This window comes from Vicugna pacos, chromosome 7, assembly GCF_048564905.1.
Source record: "Vicugna pacos chromosome 7, VicPac4, whole genome shotgun sequence".
Taxonomy (NCBI): Eukaryota; Metazoa; Chordata; class Mammalia; order Artiodactyla; family Camelidae; genus Vicugna; species Vicugna pacos.
The window spans coordinates 68,293,171-68,307,711 of record NC_132993.1 but is presented as its reverse complement, the minus strand read 5'-3'; the positions used below and the strand labels follow the sequence as shown (position 1 = coordinate 68,307,711).

The following is a 14,541-nucleotide window of genomic DNA, read 5'->3' as shown; positions in this document are numbered from 1 at the left end:
ACATAGACTTCCAAGAGGAAGATTAAAAATGTCATCATAGAATAATGTTCTCCTTGATTTCAGGCAGTATTTATAGGCCATCAACAGTGACGTAATGTTTTCTATTCACAGTTTCCCATAAATTGTTAGTTCTCTGCTGATGACTTCAAAATAGACACCTAAAACCCCACTGCCTCTCCCCAGTCACAGTTCAGAATTTCCAATAGCCTGCTTGGTATTGTCATTTTTCACCCAACCATCTCATCCTACTAACTATAATGACTTTAACGACATGACCTAGTCCTCAGGCTCAAGATATCAAAATCATTTTTAGCTTATCTTTCCTACAATCTTACTCTTTTTTCCCCCTATTTAAATAACTGGTACTTCTAAGTCTATTGCATTTCCCCTCACAGCAATATCCAGGTAAATTTTAAGCCTTATAGATTTCGTCATGCAAATTTTCTATTCTTCTTCTTCAAATATATATTCCTATTGTCAGCCTGGCTAGGGTCCATATTACTAGTCCTCAAAGTTATTGTAACAGGCCCATATACCACCTTGTTCTCTGCCCCCTCCCTTACCAGTCCCTCCCACATGATGCTGCCTATTCTGTTTTTACCCCCTAAATCACAATTAATTAGAATTTTGGGATCAAAATCCTCCAGTGCCAACATACACTTCATTCAATAAACTGAATTTCCTCTCATGTTCAAAGTTCAATTTCACACCCAATCTCCTCCAAAATTCTTTAAAATGTTTGATTTTATTTACCCTATTCCTATGGCATTAATCTTTTTAAAGTTATTTTGTCCTTTAAAAAGACTAGAAGCCCTTGCAGAGAAGAATAAAGGTGACATCATTGCTATGACTCATCACCTCTTCTTGCACATAAGAAGTCTAATAAACATTTAACCAATGATTTTTTCAAACTAGTGATTCTTGTTTATATCGGTTTATCTAACTTCCACATAAATCAGGATTTATCACTTAATAATTCACAGAGGTTAAATGTGCCATTTGGAGACCCAATCGTGGCTCTACTGCTTTGCAATTGTAAGAGATGCCTGTTGTGATATCCACATGCTCTTCTCTGTGTGTGGGGTGTGGGGGAGGGGAGGAAGTGGAGGAAGGGTAGAGAGTCTGAAATAAAACACTCTAAAGCAGTGCTTCTCAGGATTAACTTGCATTCAAGTTAGCTAGGATTCTTGTTAAAAAAACAGATTTCTCATTACAAAGTCTAGGAAGGGGTCTGAGAGTTTGAATTTCTAACAAGCTCCCAGATTATACTGGTGCTACTGGTTCTTGAATCACAGTTGGAGAAGAAAAGCCAAGGAACACTGTGGCCCCCAAAAACCTTGAAGTGCTAGACTCTTTCTTTGCTTCTCCACACTAGAGTTTCTCTCCAACTCTTAAATGATGACATAAGTTAATTTATGCAAAATAGCCAAATTATTTTTTCCTCTATAATACTACGTTGCTCAAATCTACACATCATTACTTTATTCTAACAATGTGATTAACTTAAAACTAACTTAATTGTGGTAAGTGATAAATGACCTACTTAGCTTAAACCAATGACAAACTTTTTCCCTTCAGTTTTCTCATACGAAGAAGAGAAGTATATTCATTTAATGTGCATTAACTTGGAAGATGTAAAGATGATAAGTTATGATTATTGACTGAAGTAAATTTCCTATTATTGGTGACAGCAGAAATTGTATCCAAGATGCCTAAATATAATTACATTTTTTAAAGATTTTGAGTTTTCTTCACATCTTACTTCAGTTAATTCAGTAATTTATTCTTGTCTGGTCTCTTTTTGAAGCCCTATCATAATATCATTTTATGCTTTATAACATCCAAAAAGCTTTCCCTACATTATTTAATTTGACCCTTAAGAAGAACGAGAAGGATTATCACTAATTTCCAGAGGAGAAAATCTAGACTCAGAACAACTGTTCTAATGGTGCAGAACAGCACACGCCAGAGAAGGAAGTGAAACCTACTTAGGTCTTCCAACTCTAAGCCTCATTACCCACTATAGCTATATTTTATGTTTTAAGATTTATCATTACTTAGAAAAGCAAGATTCTTTAAAACAATTCTACTTATGTTTTTATGAAACACACCCACAGACAAATTCACTTCTATTACTTCTTCTACTTCACCATTCCACTGGGATTACTGAAATATTTATCTTATTTTCTAGACTGTGTCTGGCTCACCATGGCTTTAGTGAAATAAACCTCTTTATAAGTATCTTTCTTTCTAAGTAAAAAGCACTTTAGTTTTAATTTATGCCTCTTTTGAATTAACAGGATTAAAACAACATGTTTAAAGGACTCAAGATAAATACGTGTATATCACTAGTTCTTAAGAAAGAGGGAGGCATTCATCAAATTTTCTATTAAAAAAGAATCAATGACATTCATTTTAAAAATCCATAAATTTTTAATTTTTTAAACATGTATTGAAAGACTCTCACTGTAAAAATTCCCTTAATAAGACCCAAGGAATTAGAAACAAATTTTAGGTAAATGAAGTCATAGAACAAGCAGTTGCATATAAAAAATTTTTATCTCCCCAATAATTTATAGAACAGTAAACCAACTATATATAAGATCTATTAAAAAATACTTTAACCAAAAAAATAGTTGACTGGGTTTAATCTCAGAAAAAATTGCCTTTACCTAAGCTATGTCCTTATAAGTCCCTTTCACATTTAAGTATAACCAGGACACAATCAAAGTGTGTCCTGACATAGATCTTCTTTACCTGGCAGGAGGACCCTGATGACCACATAGAACTCAGTGACTTTTATGTATGTTCTTAATTTCAGGGGCACTTTTATATGATCCTTGTATGACAATATTACATCAGGTGCTACCTTATATTATTGGGTAATTTCTACCACTTTGTGAACCTCAACAGATCAATAGAACAGTGCTCCACATACAGTGTTAAATAGATTGTTATTATTACTAAATAATAGTGTTGGATACAGGCAAGTTGTAGTACAAACACTATTGAACTGAAATACAGAAGACTTAGGTTAGTTTTTAATTATCTATTTATATGACCCTGGGGTTATTATTTAATCTTTCTGGAGTTTTATTTCCAAATCTATATGTATCAATTTTCAAAGTGAATGTAGTACTTCCAATCTGTATTATATCAAATGAAACATATTCCTCCTTGAATATATTGTATCTGTTTAACCCTTCTTCCCACCTAGACAATTGACACTAATAATGAACCAGATAATAGTTTATTACGTAAAATAAGCCAATTCTATGAGCGTATCTTCTATAAGTAGCCTGATTTTAGAGAAAAAAAAATTGAGTCTCATTGATATTTCCTTCAATAGGGTATGGGTGAGCCCACATTTCTCCTGAATCATTAATTATTCCTTTCCTAGATTACTTAGGTTAACATATAAATATGCTGTTGTTTAGCTTATGAAATAAACAAGCCTCTTGATCTCATTGTCCTTCCAGCTACTACTGCCCATTGTCTCCATTAGAGGAAAACTCCTTGAAAGAATTACCTATAATTGTCTCCAGTTCCTGAGACCATGTGTTTTAGAATCCATCCCAGTTGTGCTATCGTTTCTACACTTAAAGATACTGCTCTTATCAAGGTCAACAAGAGGTTTTTATTGTTAAATTTGACGTTAATTTTTATTTATCTTTCATGACACATTAGCTGAATACGACACTGCAGATGATCCCTCTTCTTAACTTTCTTCATATAACTTCCGCTACTCTAGAACGTCTGATTCTTCTCCTACATACTTAGCATGTTTTTTCAGTTCTCTTTGATACTCATTCCTCCTTTTTCTCATTTCCTGACTTAGGTCATCACAGAATTCAATCCTCAGTAGAATTCTTCTATATCCTTTAGTCATCTCACAGAATTTCATGGATTTAAAAATTTCTATATGCTAACTGCCAAATTCATGTCTCCAACTGACATCTTCCATAAACTCCAGAGATTATAGACTCAAATGCCTTCTTTTGCCTCTCACTTATATATCTAATATCCTTCTCAAACAAATATGTTCACCTGATCTTCCCACAAACTTTCTTTCATAGACTTCACCATCTCATTTAATAATAACTCCACCCTTAGATAAAAAACAAAAAATCCATGGATATGAAAACAAATATATGTATATTCATGTATGACTAAAGCATTGTGCTGTATACCAGAAATTGATACAACATTGTAAACTAACTATACCTCAATAAAAAAATAATAAATAAATATAAAAACCCATGGAGTCAGATTTGACTTCTCTCATACTTCATATCAAGCCATCAACAAATCCTGTTGGCTCTACCTTCCTATCTTCTCCTCCTACTTCCACTGCAACTACGCTGGCTCAAGGGCCATCATTTCTCACTTGGATTATCATGAAACCCTCCAACTTGGTGCCCTATTCCCCTGACCTCTCCCTTTCAGTGTATGCACAATACAGAAACCAGAGTGATCCTATAATCATGAAAGTTGGATCATGTCACCTCTGGGCTCAAAGTTCTCCAGTGGATTCCCATAACACTCAGACTAAAAACCAATGGTTGAACAATGGAAACAGTCAAAGGATCTAATCCTTCCCTCCTATTATCAATCTGACTTAATCAATTTTCTCCTTTCCCCAAAACCACTGTTTTTAGCCATACTGTCTTCTGTAGGATCCTTCAACATGCCAGACACCTTTCCTCCTCAGGACTTTTGCACTTGCTGTTCCTTTTGCCAAAAATATTCCTTTCCTGAGTGTCCACATGACTTGCAATGGTAATTTCTTCAAGTATTTGTGGAAACATCACTGTCTCAGTGAGCTCTTCCCTGACCACTATATTGATTACTCTACCCCCACCACTCTCTAGCTAACTTTCCTGACTCATTTTTCTCTATAGTACTTAGCATCTTCTATCTTGCTGTGTAATGCACTTATGTTTGGTCTGCCTTTCTGTATCAAAATATAAACTACATGATGACAGGAAGTTTTGCCTTCTCTACATCCTAATGTATGTCCTTATTGCCAGAATGAGGCTGGAAAGAGTGGGCATTGGCCAGTATTGTTATTAACTGTTGACTACTAAGTATCACATACACAGTAATGTTATCCTTGAACTCTTAAACCTACCAAAGCCCAATCAAACACAGAGCCTCAGTTTAGAGAAAATATGTCTGGGAAAACAAATGAGTTTATTAAAAATTAAACTATCAATGACCTGCTTTACAGAAAAAACAACTGTACGGGAATTCTTACCATAAGATCAATAATACTTCTTCACTACATACTTAAGGAGATAGATATTTAGAGCAAGCCGTCTTTTCTCATTAATTTGACAACAAAAATGTCTGCTTTAGAAAGCATCAAGTAGGAACTCCTGAAGGATTTTATGATTGCTTTTAACCCACTCTGAAGGCTACCATCCACTCAAAGACACTACTCTTCTCACGGTCAGCAATGACCTAAGTGCTTATTAACTACTAGAAGACCACAAAGAAAAATACTGGAAAGTACCTTCAATGAGTTCACAATCTGTGGGTGGTACTTGACTAGGGGAAATTAACTCTAGTAGAAAAATCTCTGGGCATAAACAAAAGCAATTTTAATATATGTTGTAAATCCCCAGGAGGGAACTATGTCATATTTTTCAAACTTGTTTACATAGAAAAAACTTTGGTCTGGGAACAACCATTAACATCTAGGAAGATAATATTTCACAAGAAATAATAATTGACAGTATTTATTAAATGCTTACTATGCCAAACAGCTTTAGGTGCTTTACCTGGATCAACACACCTTCACAACAACCTTATTAGAATTAAATACTAATGCATTTGGATTTACTGTTAGATTGGCTATGTTATGACTAAGAAAACTGCAGTATAGAAAATAAACATCCAAGTATCTCACAACTAGTAACAGCAGTTAAGACCTAAGCAGTTTGGCTTCAGAAATTGCCTTCTTGACTGTTACACTGAATTGAGGTAACAGAAGTAATATTAGACCAGTCAAATCAAACAAGTGATATGAGTCAAGTAGCCATGAATCTCTACCTGACACATGCCATATATCATAGCTAAATACAGCAATCCATAAGTAAAGAAAAAAATGTAGACTTGTCCATTCATTTCTTAGAAACATCAAACAAAAAGAACCATTCTATCAAATACATTAATGTTTAACTATACAATAGCAGATTAAACACTGAAATGTGATTACAAGTTTTCTTATCTATGAAAATACATACAAGTTATGCAAAGCAAAAAATAATTAGTACTCTGGTAATTACTGAAAAGAGCATACTGCCAAAGAAGTAATGGTGAAAACTGGTATTTTTTTTTTTATCTTGATATTTGTGTTCCTGAATATGTAATGTCTCCCTCCAGGGCCCAAGGTGGCAAGAGCATGGGCCTTGAACTAGAGAGATGAAAACACACAATTTAGTTCTGCCACTTAACAGCTTCTTGCTTTGGGACAAGGCCTTCAGGCTCTCACCTTATGTTTCTTATTTATAAAATGGGTATAAAAATGATGTTTCTTCAGAGTGTTCTAACACTTTGACATGATAAAGTCTAAGAAGGGTTCTGGACTCAGTCACTCTTGCTTTATATTCTTGATAGCACTTCCCACTAACTGAAGTAACATTCATCTGTTTGTTTACCTGGTCACTGTCTGCCTCCCTATCTGGAAAAGAAAATCAAAGGGGACAGTGACTTTTCTCTGACCCAACCTAGTACAGTGCCAGGTATGTAGTAGTTGCTCAGTACATATCTAATCTAACCTATATCAATATCTAAGTCATTCAAATATAAGTTAATACTAAAATCTAAAATAGGAAAGAAAAGAAGGCTAAAGAGAATATACAAAAAAAATGAAATGAAAGTAATTACAATTTACCTTAAAGGATGAATCTCTGAAAATTGGTTGACTTTGATTTTCTCTCCCTTTTTCAAAGTTTTTGTCCATTCCCTCTTTAGCTATCACACCTATCTCATCTTCAGGAGTTTCCAAACAAGTACCACTACAGATTCTATGCTTCTTGGGTATAAATATCCTTAACCCACATGAGTTCCTTCATGATGATCATAATATAGAAAATGTTTACACTTATTGCAAGACTCAAGTTGGTCATTTTTCAAAAACTATGTTTTACTACGTCTGTAATATAAAGTGTACAAGCTACTGTGAGAAACTCACCTTGTCAGTCTAGATATATCTATTATTCTTTTAACACAAAATCCAGCAATACAGAACATTCTAACCTCCAAGGTTCCTTACTAACTGTTACTCAAGAAACAGACTGAGTATGCATAAATGTGCAAGAATGCAAAATATGCAACTGAAGGGAAATCTCTTTATACAACAATAGAACCAAACAAGTTCCTGTGGACTCAGAGGTTCAAAGCTAAGTCTTTATCAAAGAGCATTCTTTGGATAAAACAGTTATTATATTTCTGTTGGCCTTTAAGTAATCCCTCAAAATAATCTTGCAGCTGTTGGAAGTAGCTAACTCTACTGATACCGGCTTGTGTCTCTGGTCAGCACCTAAGAAAGCCTGAGTTATGGACAGTGAAGAAAACAAAGCTGATTTTGTGCCCATAAAAATGAATTATTTTTGAAAATAAAATTAATTTTTCTAATCTCACAATCTGGCAGTGTTTTAGTGTCAAGCGTGAAATTTTAGACTCCCTCAAAACTATCTAAGCAATGGGTGGGACTAGCTGATCTTAATTCATTAGTCAGAGTCATAAGAGAAAGAGAGAAAATGTGAAGGGAGAGTTGTATTATTATCTCAGAGGTAGAAATGTGGTAAACAAGCAATTTTCCTCACTATAACCCTAAGTTGGCAGTGATTTTTATGTTCTAACCTTGTTTATTCAGGAACAGGCCACTTTTAAAATCTAGGAGGTCAGAATTTGAACTACTTTGTTTTTATACTCTCAGATATGGTATAGAAGAGGTGCCTAGGGAAACTGCTGAAATTCTTGGAAATGGATGGGAAATGCCAACTTCACAGTGCTGAACTGATGATTTCTGAAGAAAAGACCCCAAATTCTCAAAGTGGAAAGAGGCGTGCTCCATAAGGGTTGTTAGTAACTTCTCTAGCCAAGATGACTACTCTTATTAGCATACAATCTGGAAATAAATGGCTAATTGCAGTCATGGGGAACAATATGAGAGAGAGAGAGAGAAAGCGTGTGTCTATGTATGTGTGTGTGTCTACTGAGGATGGGTTGAGAGAGTTTTAAAATTCCTACTCTGCATTCAATCTTTATTACTGCTGACTAGATTTTGACATGCAGATAACTTCATTTAGATAAATACCTTAAAAATACAGCATTTGGAAAGTATACTAAACATAAGAACCATCAAAAAAATAGTTCTTATTGCATTTAATCCAACACTTACATCAGTTCTCCTTTTATATAAGTACTAGGTGCTGAGAGGAGTGAGAATCTATAGAAAGATAAAATTCTAAACTATTACATGGTTGATTCCAATTCAAAAAACATACATTCATACTTAAAAAACAAACCCTCTAACTAGGGATAAACTAATTAGTAGCAGCTATATAAAATTAATGTTTTTTACTTATTCATCTTAAGGAACTGATTTGTTATTCTCAAATGATCAAATAACCATATTTGAGTTAGTATTTTACAATCAGTCATATAAAATTTTGATTATGAACACAAATGAGCACACTAACAGTCTCCTTTTTTTCCCCATAAATTTATCCAAGGGCACAGAATCCCACAAGTCTGTAAATCTCTTTTGGCTACCTAGTGATCTTAAACAGAGCGTGTGGTCTTTTTCAACTCCATTTCATTTTGATAATTGAAATCATTATCAGTTAGCCAAATATCAGCATGATGCTTCTATTAACTTTAAAGTTCACTTTGGTAGTTAAGTGCCTCAGGGAAGAACTCCTCAAGTCTAGGGTGTGAGAAATAGCATTGGGCATGCAGGCTGTTTGCAGCATGGGGCTAACTCAGGAGCTGAGCTGTCAACTAATTTGAGACCTTCATTTCTCAATTTCTTAGTATCTCAGTATCCTCATATATAGGAAGGTGGTAACAACCCCTATCTCACAGGGAGGTGATGAGGATGAAATGGCATAATTCACAGTCATAATGCGAATACTTTGCTCATAACAGAATCCTCAGGGAGTGATTATAAGCTATTGAGGTTTTTTTCCAAGTCTAATTTATTTCACATTGTTCGTACTTATCAGTGCAATGTTCTTGTGTGATTCACTATATCATAAAAAGCAAGATAGCATTTCCTTTTTTTCCCCTTCAATCTCTTAATTTTCAAACTTTTTTTATTGTTTGGCTTTTAATTTTTGTTCTGTTCTTTTTGTAGGGTAAATTTGGAAAGTAGGCAAACAAATCTGACAAGAGCAATATGATGGGCCGTGAAAAGTCCGTATTATATACTTGCATGATCCACATCCCTATCAGGACAGAGAATATTTCCATAATCCCACAGTTTCCTCTCAAACCCCTTTCCATCCAGTCCTCCTCCCAATGGCACAAGGGCAATGTTCTGATTTTTTTAATCATAGATTAGTTTCATGTGTTCTAGAAATGCTAGAATATAAAAACTCAAAAATAATTTTACCTTAACTTTTAAATTCATGAGTTATAGATTACAAATAAATACCAACATATGAAACGTGTAATGGATGTAATATGCTAATTCCACTTACACTTACATTGGACATTGAATTAGCTTTTATTCTTCATATTTAATTTAAGCTGAAAACAAGCTGTCTTAAAGATTAAAACTGCCAGCATAATTTTCACCTGCCAAGTTCAGAAAAAAGGAGTCTGAATCTCCTACATTCCTCTCATTTCTTAAGGTATTAAAGAAGCCAAAAGGATAACACAGAAAAAATAAAAGAGTCACTTGACTCTTTCTCTCTCTCTTCACTTACACATTGATATATTATACATACATAAATAAGATGATTACATATAGCATATAAACTTTGCTTTTATAGTAATTTAAACATTTAAAAACAATTGGATTTCATTTCTTAAATGTTCTCTCATTTCTAAATTTTTAAGCCTTTCACGTAGACTTTTTTTAAACAAAATATGAATATGTTGGAGATGTTGAAGGTATTTTAGTGTGTTAATTTTTTGGAAGATATCTCACTGTTTTAAAAAATGCTCTCTAGCCTGTGCTTGCCCAACTTCAAGACCGAAGAAAGAGCTTCGAGTCAGCAAAAAAGACAGTAGTTTAAAGGATGGAGGAGCTCACGTTTCTGAAGCAAGGTTCTGGAGGAACACCCCATCGTGTGGTAGGGACGGGCCGGCGGCAGGGCAGGATGTGGCGGCACCCTTCACTCCAGAGAGCAAGGGTAGGTTACCAGTTATAAGGGAAATTGATGGCAGGTTGGCTCATTGGCTACCAGGGTAACCAGCAGAGGAGCAGCTCCTCACTGCCTCTTTGATAAGCTATCAAGGTAGTTAAAGTTAGAACAATCATTAGCTGGGGCCTGGGACAATCATGTGTTAAAGTCAGTCAGGTGAGTTCAGTGTAGGCGAAGCAGGCACTGGTGGAGCAAGGATGTGCAGAGAGCAAGAGAATAGCCATCTTGAGTGGCCTGACTACACATAGGGATTGATTTGTTTTAATACAAAACTGACTACAACTTGCAGACAAAAATTTCCTTGTTATGCTAATCAAGAGTTAATCATTATAAATAATGAACTGAAAAGTGTGCATGAACAGTTTTGACATCTATTTTCTTCACAAAAATAATAAGTAATTGGGCTTCATGTTCTGTAATAATATTATTAACTGATGCCAATATTAGAAACATTGCACTGAAGTCAGTATGCATTTCTAAATAAAAGAAATACAGTCATTAAAAAGACAATTTGAGAAACATTGACAGGTTTACCTTTGTAGGTTAGCTTGAGTCGTGGAATATTTTGCTTAGAAGTTCCAATGACTGGAAGAAACAGCGTGGTCATGCTTAGCATCATCAAGGCATGAAAAAGGCAAAAATAGTGGCTTCTGGACTTTAGTCTCTCATCTTTATTAACATTCATGATGAAAACAATGTTCTCTTTCAAATGGTGCGAATTTAACCTAAAAAGAAGAGAAGAGCTATTAATACAGCAGTTTGCATATATCCCTACACTTACTAAATTATAATTTTCTGAATGTATTTAAGACTTTATTTTAATTGCTCTTTCTCTCCTGTTCTGCTGTTACAAATTGTTGCAGGGGAAATGAATCAGAACTGAGTAATAAATTCAGGTCTGGCTTTACTCAGATGGAGATGAGTGTATAGTGAAAAATTCAACTCTTTATGTTAATTAGCATCACTTCTATTAAAGTTTTCACTTTTTTTAATGCAAATATAGGAGGAACCAATTCTTTCTGTAACTTGATGAATTGATGAGATAAGAATACTGGTAGAAGCCTACTCTTTCCCCCATCATCCTCAAAGGAGAATACTCTTAAGCAAAACTAAATAAAAGCTGTCATTTTTGAAAGAGTTATTTTTGATTCTGACAAAAATATTTTAAAAGTCTACATAAAATCAGAACAATTGGACAAGATCAAGTCAGGGCCACCAGTACAGATTTTAAGTCTGGGACAATGCAACCTTATCTGCACCCTGTATTACTCCACACAGGGTAGCACTGAATAGAAAACTAACTGCATAATAAAAAGGTTTATAAGAAGGAGGAGGTGGTTATCAACAAGAATGTCTTTGTTAAGACATTCAGTAAACCAAAACTCACATACTTCAAGTTAAGCCTGATAATAATTACAAATAATATTTATTGAGTATTTATATGAACCAGACTCTTTTTAAAAAGTACTTTACATAAATTAAATGACTTAATGCTGCTAAATTAATTAAACAAGTAGGTCATTAGACTGAGTTCTTGGCTTCACTTAATCATATAATTTAAGAGAAGACAGGAATGTCTGACCAAAAAGATCTATACTATCAGCAGACCTTTATGAAAATTCTAGTTTCTAAAACTTCAATAATATATATTTTAAAATAAAATAAGAATAAAGTCCTTCAGTAAATAATATATTTAAAGCAAACTCTTAAGAAATAAAGAATTGTATTATTTCAGAGCTAGGAGGACAACATGCATATGCACTGACATAAAACAGAGTCACTTACCAGGTTCCAGAAAAATTTAACAGAATTAGTTTTAAATTATGTGTTTTGAATTACTCAATGTCTTAAGAATTGTATTTTTGCAACTTTTCAATTGTACATTTACACCAGTAAAACACAGATGCATTCTTTGAGTTACGGATTCTCCTTAAAAACTTACTTTTTTTTTTTCAAATACAAATAAACATTTAAGAATACATATATATATATATATATTATATATACTTATGCCATTAACACCATAGCTCATCTCCAACCATTTATAAAGGTGGGAGAAAGACTTAAGATCCTTTTCTGGGAGGAACAGTAGATTATACACAAAGAAAACACTGTGAAATAATTGCTAAAATCGAGATATTTATAGGACGCTATGGGAGACAGCACAAAGGAGAATCATAGAGGTTTAAGCAAGACAAGGATGGTTTCATAGAGGACAGAGAAAGGAGAACAAAAAGTAAAAAGAACCGGTTCCAGATAACAGTGATACCTAGTTAAGGGTTCCTGAAAAGCTGGAAGAATGATGGACTTGAGAAGGGAGAGAGAGTATAGCATAATCCAGTAGAGTGGAAGAGAGAGGAAACCAAAGAGGAATTTGACCTAATGCTTAAATGTGCTGCCTGCCTGTTCTGGTACCTAATACGTTAGGACTTAGATGCTGCTGCTGTTCCACACTGCCTCTGGTATTAGATCATAGGTGCTGGTTTCATCCATGTTCACCAGTGCTTCTCTAATCCCATTTGCCTGTTCCTTTCACTGTTCCCTGCGTCCGTATGTTAGCAGAACATGGGTATCTGATCACAGCAGATCCGCAGCTTTGCCACACAAACATGAATTCCTCCCCCACCCCCTACACCCTCAAAACAAGTAAAAGGTTAGCTGAATGTAGAGATTAAGTATATTAAATTTCTCATTAGGTTTAGTTTTTCTGAGCTTCTGGACATATTTAATAGGATTCTTTTTTCATAACATGTAACAATGTATGTAATGTGACTGTATGTTTATGTACACAGGCAAAGAGAGGGAACTTTCCATGTGTGCATTTTATTAGCAATAATGACCTCAGGACAGGACATTTCCTGTGAATTAATGACCAGTTGGGGTTAATGGCCCTTAGCTGTGTATTGAGATAGCTACTCCTCTAACTGGTCATTAATCGCTAAGACATGCCCTGTGCCTCCAACACTATAAGTTAAGAAGATTGATGTTTTGGTTTCCAATGAACAGTAGTCATACTGTGCCTTGTAACCCAACTTATTAATATTGCTGAATAAGTTAAAAATCAAAGCACTGCTTTCCTTGCTACTATGACATTTGAAGTGCCCACACGTGCTAAAACATTTGTTAAGGGTGAGGGACAAAATAAAACAAAAATTCTGAACCTGCTGGAACTTTAAAAAAAAAACTTATTTTTTTGTCCTATAAAAGTCACTCTCTATTATCAGCTGCTCCTGGTTCTTTGTTTTTCCTCCCAACCATCCTTTGAATTCAATAGTTAATCTTTCAATTGAGATAATTTATGGGTTAAATATATTGCAAACAATGCTATTGATATTTTGCTATCTTCTAGTGCATGTTAGTGTATGTGTGTCTGTCGGTGTCTGCAAGTGTTTTTTGTACCCACACGTGTGTGTGTCTGGCATCTGGGAAGAATTATAGAGAGAAGTAGGTGTGATTTAACCTAAAGAGGGTGGATTTGGTGAACTGCATAGGTTATACTGCATGCTACTGTCTGTAACAAGCTCGACCTGGAGCCAATTAACTGCATGTAATCTATTCCAGATGTTCACTGAGACAAACAGCACTCTTGGGGATCTTCAGATGTGAAGCCAATAGGGAGTGTTCTGATTATGAGAGATTTTTACACACTGTTCCACTAAATCAGAGATCCAAATGCATAATCTCACACTCAAGAAGGCCTTGTGCCATTTCCCAAAGGAATACAAAGAGTCCAGAACTTATTAGATGGATGGCAAATCGTCAAAAATATTATTTGAAAAGCTAGGGATGTACAATTATGCATGCGAATATCATTGCTGTGTCTTATTTACTTATATCTATTTGTTCCAAAAGTCATTAAGTCAAGAATATACAATTATACTGAAAAAAACATTCTATGCATAGAAGAATAATTAAAATACACGACAAGTCTTCACACATGAAAACCGTGAACACTTAGATTTGGGATTCTTTTCTCAGGTGTGTGTGTGTGTGTCTGTGTGTGTGTAGGCTGGAAAGGAGGAAAAGGATCCTTGATCTCTTAATTTATAAAGAGTTATTTGTTCTTCGTAGCTTTGTGGGGCACATAAGGTCACTAGATAATTTTTATCTAACTCAGGAGACACAAGGAGTTATGATCACTCCCAAATTAAAAGTACTA

At 34.6% G+C, this 14,541-nt stretch overlaps 1 protein-coding gene across 3 annotated transcripts in view; it reads right to left on the bottom strand.

Moving 5' to 3' along the window:
* Positions 1 to 14,541, bottom strand: part of SEMA3D (semaphorin 3D) — a 178,581-nt gene that overhangs the window by 107,688 nt on the left and 56,352 nt on the right. For all 3 annotated transcript variants that reach the window (XM_031679711.2, XM_072965104.1, XM_072965105.1), the window contains exon 3: positions 10,917 to 11,107. In XM_031679711.2, coding sequence (XP_031535571.1) covers positions 10,917 to 11,067 — 151 coding nt within the window. In that variant the 5' untranslated portion in view covers positions 11,068 to 11,107. The remainder of the gene's footprint in view (positions 1 to 10,916; positions 11,108 to 14,541) is intronic.